This window comes from Hippocampus guttulatus, chromosome 11 (genome assembly GCF_054856545.1).
Source record: "Hippocampus guttulatus isolate MCC_2025c chromosome 11, RoL_Hgut_1.0, whole genome shotgun sequence".
Taxonomy (NCBI): Eukaryota; Metazoa; Chordata; class Actinopteri; order Syngnathiformes; family Syngnathidae; genus Hippocampus; species Hippocampus guttulatus.
In genome coordinates, this window is record NC_141271.1 from 6573685 (window position 1) to 6584215 (window position 10531).

Here is a 10531-nt window from a genome sequence, read left to right on the forward strand (position 1 = left end):
GTTGCATTAGACTCTCTTGCATCCTCAACCATGAAAAAACGTGATTGACACCTTTAGACGTCATGGGGAGGTGATGGGGACTATAAGATAAGATAAGGTAAGAAAACCTTTATTAGTCTCGCAATGGAGAAATTCCAGATTCACAGCAGCAAAGTTATGAAAGGAAGAAGTAGAACAACAAAATATAGGAGCTGCTGGAAAGGCAGCCACTCACGCGGCGCCATTTTGAAGTCAAAATAACAAAAATAACACAACACAACACATAGGACACAGACAGTCGTGCAATCTTCACCACTTTTCTGCATACACTTTGTTCTCTGAAGCAGTTATAGATGAAAGAGGAGAGGATCAAAGTGTCCTTTCACCAGTGGATCAGAGACGCCATGCTGAAAATGTGCACACGTCTGCTACAAGCTAAGTTTTGAAAGCAAACACGAAGCTGTAGCGTCCATTGACGAAAAAGAGATTGGCTCACATCTCCTGTCCCATGTAAATCCACTTCAATTCCAAGCCGCGACTCCCAATTCCACATCCGCATCGGCGCTCTGCGCTAACGCTCCTTTCTTCTCCTCGTCGGCTCCTCAAGCCTTACATCCATCCAGCCGCAGACTGTTCAACAGCACCGATCTCTCCGCTGAACAAAGTGGGGCTGAGAAATGCGTTAATTGACGCTTTTAGACGTCAAAGGGTTTGAATGAGTTAAGCACAATAAGTGTGAATGTTCAAGCTGCATCATGTTAGAGTAGCTTGCAATAAGACGAAATACACCTTTTAAGAATAAAACTTGTCTTGTTTTTGATGAACAGGTAGGCCTAGTACACTGCTGTATTATAATATTGGCCATTATGGTGGCATTTGGAGAGCTGTATTTGTCCCTGTTAAACGTTTTGATCTTTTATCACATTTACGGCTTCAAACAAAGATGTAAAATTGGAATTCTGTCTGAAGAATCAACAAAGAGTGGGACACAGTCGTGAAGTGGAATGGAATTCAAATTCAGAGGTCGACACCTGAGGTGGGGAATCTGTCTATAGGACAACAGAGGTCACAAATCTGGACTTTATGGAAGAGTGGCAAGAATAAAAGCTTTTCTTAAAGACAACGATAAAAAGTCCCGTTTGAAGTTTGCCATAAGGGATTCACACCACGCATGTGGAAGACGGTGCTCTGTTTGGCGTGAAAGTAATACCCTGAACACATCAGCCCCAAATTATAGAGACATAACCCAGCAGAGTCGCAGCAAAACGTGCTTCTACAAAATATAGACTCAGGGGAGCCAAATAATTTTGCATGCCTTACTTTTCAGTTTTGTTTAATTATTTAAAAAAAGTTTAATCTATCTTAAATGAATTTTGTTTGCCTGCTACAATTGCTTCTGATATTTGTATTACATGCATAACTCCAGAACTTTGAAGTAGTGACTAACGTTAAGGAGTGAACTAGATGGAATGATGCTTGTCAACAACCGCGATTCAACACACTGGCATCATCCGACTGTAATATGTACAGTCAACTGTACATTATCACATCTTAATATGAAAAAGGCCACCATATTTTGAGAGTTCTTTCTTTTTATCAGAAACACAAAGGAAAAAAATGTTTCTTTGGATAAAAATAAACGTCTGGAGTAATATGTCTCGCATACCATAGAAGTTGTTTGTCAAAATGAATGCCAGTTCCTAAAAAGAAATCATTTTTCAAATGAAAAGATAAAAGACACCAAGCATGTGCGAATTATATGTAATTATCCACAAAACATGAAAGAAGAAAGCATAAATTACATGAGAGAGCGAGAGAGAGAGAGAGAGAGAGAAAATTTCAACCAAATTAAATTACAGGGAAAACACAGAAAAGTCATATGGATGACCTCATCCAAAATATAATTGATGTAAAATGCAGTTTGTGTGTGCTTTTGTGACCTTATATGGTGCTGTTAATTTGTTAAGAGACTAGCATCAAAGTCAACAACATGAGTGATGGGGGCTATTATACACCCACACACACATGCACGCACGTTCCTAAAGACAGAGGATCGCCAAAAGACAGGCATTCACACGTGACGGACTTACGTCAAGCAGTGTGTGTAAATGTTGATCCTGGAAAACACTGTGCAGGAAGTCGAGATCCTTCTCACTGCAGTCAGTCAACGCATGGATTTCCTCTAAACTGTCCAACACCTGAGAAACAGCTCCTGCAAAGCATCGAAGCATATCTTCAAATATCTTATCGACAAACTTCAGAGTAGCTGGAAGGAGTCATCACACGGCATAAAAAATATAAAGATACATACTTTCTGCTGCGAGCAGCCCTGCAGGCGGGGGAAGCGTTAACAGAAGCAGAAAAACAAAGGATTGTAAAAAAAAAGAAAAAAAAAAGGAAGAAAGAAATAAAGACACCAAACATATGCCTGATGAGGTCGTTCCCATAGAGGTGGGTGTTTCTCATGTCACTGTTGGCGTGTTGTTTAGGCGTTTATTCGAAATGATTTCATTCTTACATTGAAATTTAATTTACCGTCGTCGTGCATGTTGTCACCGACGAACACCCTTCTATGACGTTAGGCTCGTACTAAAAGGAGGCGACTAGGGCTGTAAACAAAAGACATACTCGGTTCTCGACCACAAAATTGGTTGATACAAAAATGCATGCCTCGAAAATGTTACAATTTTTTTTAAAAATATTTGCGGGACCCGGAACCAATGCTTGACCACTTTCGTGTTTCTGCATGGACATTTGTTGCAAATGGACGGACTCTTCCGACAACAGAGCTAGAATAAAATGATGGCAAATGTTTGAGGTCGCTTTAACACACAGGTACCAAACTCAAGGCCCGTGGGCCAGATCTGGCCCGCCACATCATTTTAGGTGGCCCGCGGAAGCAAATGAAAGATGTCAACTTTCATGATGCTTGCTAAAATCTCTACCAAAATTTCAAATTCTCATTTGTAATAAATAAGAGTGATACTGAAAGCATTTCCTTGTGACCAAATCCCTCATTACAGTAACTTAAACAGGAAGTGAATAAACCATTATTCTTGACTTTTTTATATGGTGGCAGTCATAATGGCCCTCCAATGGAAATTGTAACTAAAATCAGGCCCGCTACAAAAATGAGTTTGACACCCCTCCTTTAACAGATGGAGACTGGAGACTTTAACGTGGGAATGTGACCCGCATGACAACGAGCCACCGGCTGCTCACTGGACAACTGCTGCTAGAGGTCACAACAACACAGTTTTAAGATAGTGGATTTAAGTGAATTAACACTGAACAAATGTAATCTTGGTCACAATATGCCCCATCACTATACGATGGAGGCCAATCGATTCTAAAAAGATTCATTTGTGACAACCTGAGATGGGACACACTTCCATTGTAGTATATTTAGACCAAATTTAATAGTTATGCGTACTGTAATTTGGCTTAAGCATGGGAGTTTTTATAAAGCGAGTGTGGGTTTCGTTGTTTGGGTGCACATATGTTATCCACAGGTTGTGTCAGGCTCGCATTGACAGTGCAGATCATCATTGACTATTAAGATGTCATGTCTTGATTTGTTTTTGTGTTTGGTTTTCGGGTCCAGCTGGAGTGGAGGGCGGTCCCGTCAGCGATGAAGCTGTTTTAAATTCGGTGGTCAACCTCTTGAACTACTCCAGGACTGCTGTGTGCTCATGTCTCTGTCGGATTGCTGATTCTTCGTACCAAGTGCAATTCTCTAGACAAGTGGTTCTCAACCTGGGTTCGATTGAACCGCAGGGGTTCGGTGAATCTGTCTCAGGGGTTCGACGGAGCCTCTGCCATGGAAGTTTAGACACACCGACTCAACATGTCAATTAGTTATGACACGCCCGCTGCAAATGATCACATTACATTGCTTGTCCAATCAGTGCTACGGGAAATTTAGTTCACTCAGTGATAGTACGTTTTTATAATTGATTTTCTTTTTAGAATTTTAATACATGCTAACGATGTCGAGCAAAAAAAAAAAAAAAAGAAAGTGGTCAGACAAATATGTACATGGATTCACATGCAGCACGTGATGGGACTCAGCGTCCTATCTGCATGACTTGTCATGCCAAGTTGAGACTCAAAACTGAAGGTACACTTCTTGAATCATATTTTTATGTTTCACTAATGACGAGTGAATGTGCATATGCACTGGTTGGGTTCAGTACCTTTAACAAGGTTAAGAACCACTGCTCTGGACGCTCTCGTTCTTGTGCTTTTTGCCATAGTCTTAGTTTTCGTTATTGTTCTATTTTAGGTTTGTATTTACAGTGTGGTCGGTTTTGTGTTTCATAAGCTATTGGATTTACTTGTCTTTTTGACAAGCAATTTACTTTTTTTTTTCCCCCTTGTGCATGCGCTTTTTGTTATCTACAGTTTTCCAGGCCCTGCTGACCAGTGATCTCATTTGTATTTTGTCGGTCTTGCAACCTTTGTTGTAAATAAACCTTTTTGTCAAAAGCGATTTTTATCCTTGTCTACGTTTTTGGGATCCACCCCTTTCCGGATTATTGCGGAACATGACACAAGAGGCTTTTTTGATGGGGGTGCGTGTGCCGGTGTGGTGGAGTGACCAATAATGTTGGGGTGTTTCAGCGGACACATGTCATCATAAGTTTGGGAAAGACTGGTCTATACACCTCAACGTCATACTGTATATTGAAACTATCTTTAATAGTACTGTATATGCATTGGCTATAGGTTTGATTTACCATGGCTGTTATTTTATAAATTCACTGCAGGTGTGTTGTTCAGTTCCAAAAAACAGAACACAAGTTTAAAGATTTACCTGAGGAGGTGGGGTCATCTGAGAAGTCGTGAAGTTCTTCAGGGGGGTCTCCATAGTAGGAATTAAACTTGTGACTGGACACTGCTGCCAGTACCGCCCCCTGAAACCCCACAAGCAGGTGAGCATCCTCCATCAAATATTGTATACAGTCGCGGTCAAACGGTTTAGCCCCCTTCACACTATTGAATGTTAAAAATACTGCCCATACTTATATCTTCCTTTTGATCGATTATGCAATGTTCAATCAGGTCAAGATTCAAGATATCTTTTTCCAGAAGAAGGTGTTAATCAAAGATGGACAAAAACAGTAGACCCGCTTGATTTTGCTTTCAGGAACCAGACCTAAGTTGTCAATTAGGCTTGAAACTAAACCTGATCAATCAGTTAACGCTGATTGAATTGTATTTCAACAATGGCAAGAAGCAGGGTTAGTTTCACCTGACCAAGCGAGACGACGCTAGCGTTGCCCCCCAAATCGTGAAAAGTAATATCATCACGCCAGAACGCAAAAGGGTCAAGATAGCCGTTGCTCATCTTAAGCAATACAGTGGTACTTTGACTTACGAGTGGGTAAACTAGTTTGTTCTGTCACAAAGCTCCTGACACAATTTACTTGTGTATCAAATACATTTTCCACATTGAAATTAAATGAAACACCATTAATATGCTCCAGCTCCCCTCATAAAAATCACAATATTTTTGTTTTGCATTTGCAATAATGAAACATAGTACTGTATCATATAAAACCATAACTCTAATGAAATAAAGTAAAAAAAAACATACAAAGAGTTTTTCTAAACGGTATGTTTGGACATACTGTGGCAATTTTAAAGTTTTTGGACCTTTGAGGGGCGTGGCCTACTAAGTGACTGGAGTTGGATTGGCTGCTATTGCCAATAAATGAAATTAATTACAATGAATCAATATTACTAGAAGAAAGCGAGAGCCCCAAAATTGTGTTCTAAACCTTTATTAAATGTCATAGTCGTCATCATTATGGCCATGCATTTTGTGTGTGTGCTTATTGTTTTGTTTCCTCGTCTTTATTCTTGTGAATGCAAACAAAACTCTTAAGACTGGGACAGGGGTGCCCAATCAGTCGATCGTGATCGACCAGTAGCCCATGGACTGGTCCCAAGTCGAATCCAGGGATGTGTAGGGAGAAATGGTGGTGGTGGAGGGGATGTGAGTCTATGTGCGTGTTATTTATATTGTATATACTGTATTTGTGTTAGTGTACACTACACCTTAACCCAGGGGTCCCCAACCTTTTTTGCCCCACGGACCGGTTTATGTCAGACAATATTTTCAGGGACCGGCATTTAAGGTGTGGCGGAAATAATACAACAAAATAATATGCTATGAGCTGCATGAAAACTGTGGCGTTTTCGAAATATAATAACAATAAACACAAGGAGTGTATAATCTGGCCGCAACACTCTGATCGCGATGGTAATGTTTAATGCCTTCAAAATACGATACAATGCAAATTCAAAGTGCATGAAAATGACGACTCACCACAGCCCCGAGCTTGATTTTCTGCAACCAGACGGTCCCATCTCGTGGTTATAGGAGACAATGACACTTCAAGTGTGTGTTTTATGTCCAGTCTACTTCGTAATTTTGTTTTAGTCGCCGTTGCTGCAGAAAACCCCCGCCTCACACAGGTAGCATGTCGGAAATAGCAACAGTGATATTGTGGCGATCTCAGAATATTCAGCCATAACTTTAATCCAGTTGTCTCGAACGTCCATTTGCGATCTGCAGCAGTTTTTTTTACTAATTTTTTAAAGTCTTTTTTTTTTTTTTTTTTTTGCGTAAACGGTCACGTGACGCAGAAGCGTGGTTTGACACGTGTCAGGCGTGACACGGACGGATGTAACGGAGAATCCGGTAGTTTTTCAAAATAAAACATCTTTCGTATTCCGAAATAAATAAAACGGAATTAAGGCAAGTCCTTTCTGTGCGGCCCAGTACCAAATGCCCTGCGGACCGGTACTGGTCCGCGGACCGGCGGTTGGGGACCCCTGCCTTAACCCTTTCATGCACCTTGTACAATCTGATAACATGATAAGCTGTCCACTGTCGTAACCACTGTCCCTGAAAGGGTTTAGCATCAGTTTCACGTTAACAAAAAAAAGTATTTAAATATAAAATTTTTAAAAAAGCAGGTCACCGTTAAACTACGTTGGCGCGTGGCCTCCATCACCGGAGGTGTTGTTAGCGGTCAGCAGTCTGCAATTGCAGCTTGAGATCAGAGCTGTTGGGCTATATCTTTTTAAATTATTATTCTTATTCATTTTGTTTCATCTGCAATTCACCGATGACACTGGCAAAGAATAGGAATATGGAGAGCCAGGAGAAACATTTGAAAATGCTACACGTGAGCTATGATAGTGATGTTCATGCATTTAACACACTGCAAAAGTGCATCCCATGCCTCCGCGTTAGGTCTCCCACTAAGGTAGGCAGTGATTTCCTTTTCACAAACTTGCAAACTCTTGTATCGACTTCATTTTTCTGTTTTGTTCATGTTAGGGGCCATTACGGCTGTTGCTCATCATGGCATGCATTCGCGTATGCGTGCATGTGCGGTAACGGTCAATTGCGGAAGGTTGGTTGGCTTGAAAAGTCGATCTTTGGTCAAAAAATTTTGGGCACCCCTGTCATAGGAGAAATTGGGTTTTATTTGATTTGGTGAGAGGGGCTCACGATTTTGATTATAACTATATCCATGTTGTATACCTTCAACTTCCTCCTGGCGTTGAACTTTCTCAGCTGCTCCACGGTCTCTGGCAGGTGGATCTTGTAGGCGTATCGGTCTCTTTCCTGCAATAAACATCACAAAAAGAAATTGCACTTTACTGCCACCTGCAGTTCAAATGAAGCTCCGATGAAACTAATCTAGGAGAATAATTCTCATAACTTCGACAAAAGCTAAGAAAGAGAAACTATTTTTGGCCTGTGCTGAGATTTCAAGTGCCGTTAGAAACACGCAAAATGGTGTAAGACTATAATGAGTCGACAATATCCAATGATCACAGCAAATCGAAGCAATCCCCACATACTACGCATATATGCTCCAGGAGCAAGTACTGGATGCTTTGGCAATGCCATGGCATCATTTCATTTACTGTTTTCAGCCAACCCATCCCTTATCTTGCCTTCCGACAATTAGTCATCTGATGCAACATTTATTTGGAGATTTTGTTTGGCATATATTAGGTAAAAATGGACTCCAACAAATCGTCCAGAAATTCAGTCTCAAGATAAAATAGATATTTTTTAACAAACTGAATGAACCTTGGTTAAAAAGTCAAACATACTCATGAAAAGGGGGATCCTACCTTGAGCCAAGGATGGTTGAGGGCCTCATAAACGGTGATCCTCTCGGCAGGGTCCAGCATCAGCATGCGCCTCACCAGATCTTTAGCGCTCTCTGAGATTTGACTCCACTGCCGCGGGTTCATCTGTGTTAAAGTGTGGGAGGACTGCGCAACTTAATCATCTTCCATGGAGGAGTTACAGTCAATCCTTGTTCATTGTGGCAAATATATGCCAGACCGCATCAGTGGTGCCTTGAGATACGAGTATAATTCATGACATGGCCGTGCTTGGAACTCAAGACACTTTGTCGTTACAGTTTTAACACTTGTTGGAATACAGCAAACATATGTAAACATGGTCATTTGCAAAATATTTACTGCACATTGCTCTCCATAATTATTGGCACCTCTTGTTAAGATGTGTTGTTTAGCTTCTCGTGAATTCAGTTTTTGTCTAAATAATATATGACTACATAAAAAAAGAAGAAAATCCAACCTTTAATTCAAGTACATTTATTCAGTGTAGGAAAAAAGTCCCACAGTGAGAAATAATTAACGGACATCAAATCATGTGCACAGCTACCTTTGATGTTAATACTTTGTACAACCCCTTTGCCAAAGAATCCCCATCTAATCTCCTATAATGTTTCACAACGTGAGAGAACACTTGAAGAGGGATCTTAGACCATTCCTGCTCACACAATCTCTCGAAATCATCCAGCAACCTCTTCTCTGAACTCTCTTCTTCAGATCACCCCAGAGGTTTTCAATGGGGATTAAGTCTGAGTACTGAGATGGCCCTTGAAGGAGCTTGATTCGGTGTCTGATAAACCATATCTCCAATTTTCAGCATGAGAGTATGCTCCTGGGATTAAAATTGTAATTTATTTTTGAGGTGGCAGCCCGGTGGTCCAGTGGTTAGCGCGTCAACCTCACAGGTCAGAGGTACCGGGTACAATTCCAGCTCCGGCCTCCCTGTGTGGAGTCTGCATGTTCTCCCCAGGCCTGCGTGGGTTTTCTCCGGGTCCTCCTGTTTCCTCCCACATTCCAAAAACATGCATGGCAGGCTGATTGAACACTCTAAATTGTTCCTAGGTGTAGGTGTGAGCGTGGATGGTTGTTCGTCTCTGTGTGCCCTGCGATTGGCTGGCAACCGGTCCAGGGTGTCCCCCGCTTACTGCCCGAAGGTGGCTGGGATAGGCTCCAGCACCCCTCCGCGACCCTTGTGAGGATCAGCGGATCAGAAAATGGATGGGTGAATTTATTTTTGACACATCTTAACCAGTGGTGTCAGTAATTATGGAGGGTACTGTAGGTCTATCTTCCGCTATGCAACATAAGATAAGACTGGCTCTATGAAGCATAATGGCAAGTGATTCAAAATCCCACAAGGAAGGAAAGGAAATTTTGAACCCAAAAGCGTGTTTCTCAGCACAGTCGCTGACTGCTAATCTACCACGTGCGCAGACATGAAGCAGCTTAACCAGCAAAGAAGAAGTGTGTGGGCGTTTGGCGTAACCATGTCGAACGAACGGTGTAACTTAGCTTTGATCAAATAAATGACCGGTCGTCTTAGTGCAACTCTTGCAGTAAGATTATATTGTGCAAACGAACACCTCCGGAGCAAACATTGAACTGCGATATCGTGAGAGAACACTGTATAAATGTGAAAGCACCCGATGTTAAATGCCTCGTGTAACGTCCTCACTTTGTACTTCCCCTTGCAGATGGCTTCGAAGAGACGCTCTTTGGTGCCGTAGAAGGGCAGACACCCTGACAGGAGGATGAAGAGAATGACGCCGCAGCCCCACACGTCCACGGGTTTTCCATAAGGCTCTCTCTTCACTACCTCAGGCGCCATGAAGTGGGGCGTTCCTACGCGACCTGCACATCCAACAAGGTGAGTTTACCAAATGCTATTTGCTCTTGAAAACACTCTGGATGAGATTATTTGGCATAGAAACCACCCCCTCGCCCCCAAGTTGCTACTGAAATGTCTGAGACGAGGAGGTTAAAAGTCTTCCATGTACCTCCAGCCACCAGCCCTGACTCTCCCAGCTGGATTGCCACTCCAAAGCCCCCTAACTTGACGGGAGCAGAATTCTCCTTGGACGCCAGCAGCACACAGTGAGGCTAAGTGAGAAGAGAGACAGAAAGGATTTTTGTGGTTGCTTCTGGTTAACTGAAGAGTGACACCCTCCTATAAATAACATTAATCACACGCCCGAAAATCAACATCAAGCGTACGCACAAAATCGGCAATGAGGGAAGCTTTTAATGCAGGGAGGAACAAACGCGGAGTTTCTTACTTCTACTTCTTGAATAAACAAATGCGGGTGACTGGCAGCACATGGTAAGGTAGCATGGTCAAAACTAAATTTAAACTGCCATGGGTACTCAAGTGATAATT

The 10531-nt window shown here is 41.9% G+C and overlaps 1 protein-coding gene across 20 annotated transcripts in view; it reads right to left on the reverse strand.

Annotated features, from left to right (window-relative positions):
* Positions 1-10531, reverse strand: part of caska (calcium/calmodulin-dependent serine protein kinase a) — a 110349-nt gene that overhangs the window by 25738 nt on the left and 74080 nt on the right. For 9 of the 20 annotated variants that reach the window (XM_086123035.1, XM_086123036.1, XM_086123029.1 and 6 more), the window contains exons 6-12: positions 10152-10254; positions 9830-10005; positions 8143-8286; positions 7541-7624; positions 4796-4895; positions 2291-2308; positions 2070-2191 (exon numbers count right to left, since the gene is read on the reverse strand). In XM_086123035.1, coding sequence (XP_085979161.1) covers positions 2070-2191; positions 2291-2308; positions 4796-4895; positions 7541-7624; positions 8143-8286; positions 9830-10005; positions 10152-10254 — 747 coding nt within the window. The remainder of the gene's footprint in view (positions 1-2069; positions 2192-2290; positions 2309-4795; positions 4896-7540; positions 7625-8142; positions 8287-9829; positions 10006-10151; positions 10255-10531) is intronic. The other 11 variants (XM_086123037.1, XM_086123031.1, XM_086123047.1 and 8 more) reach the window with 3 other exon arrangements.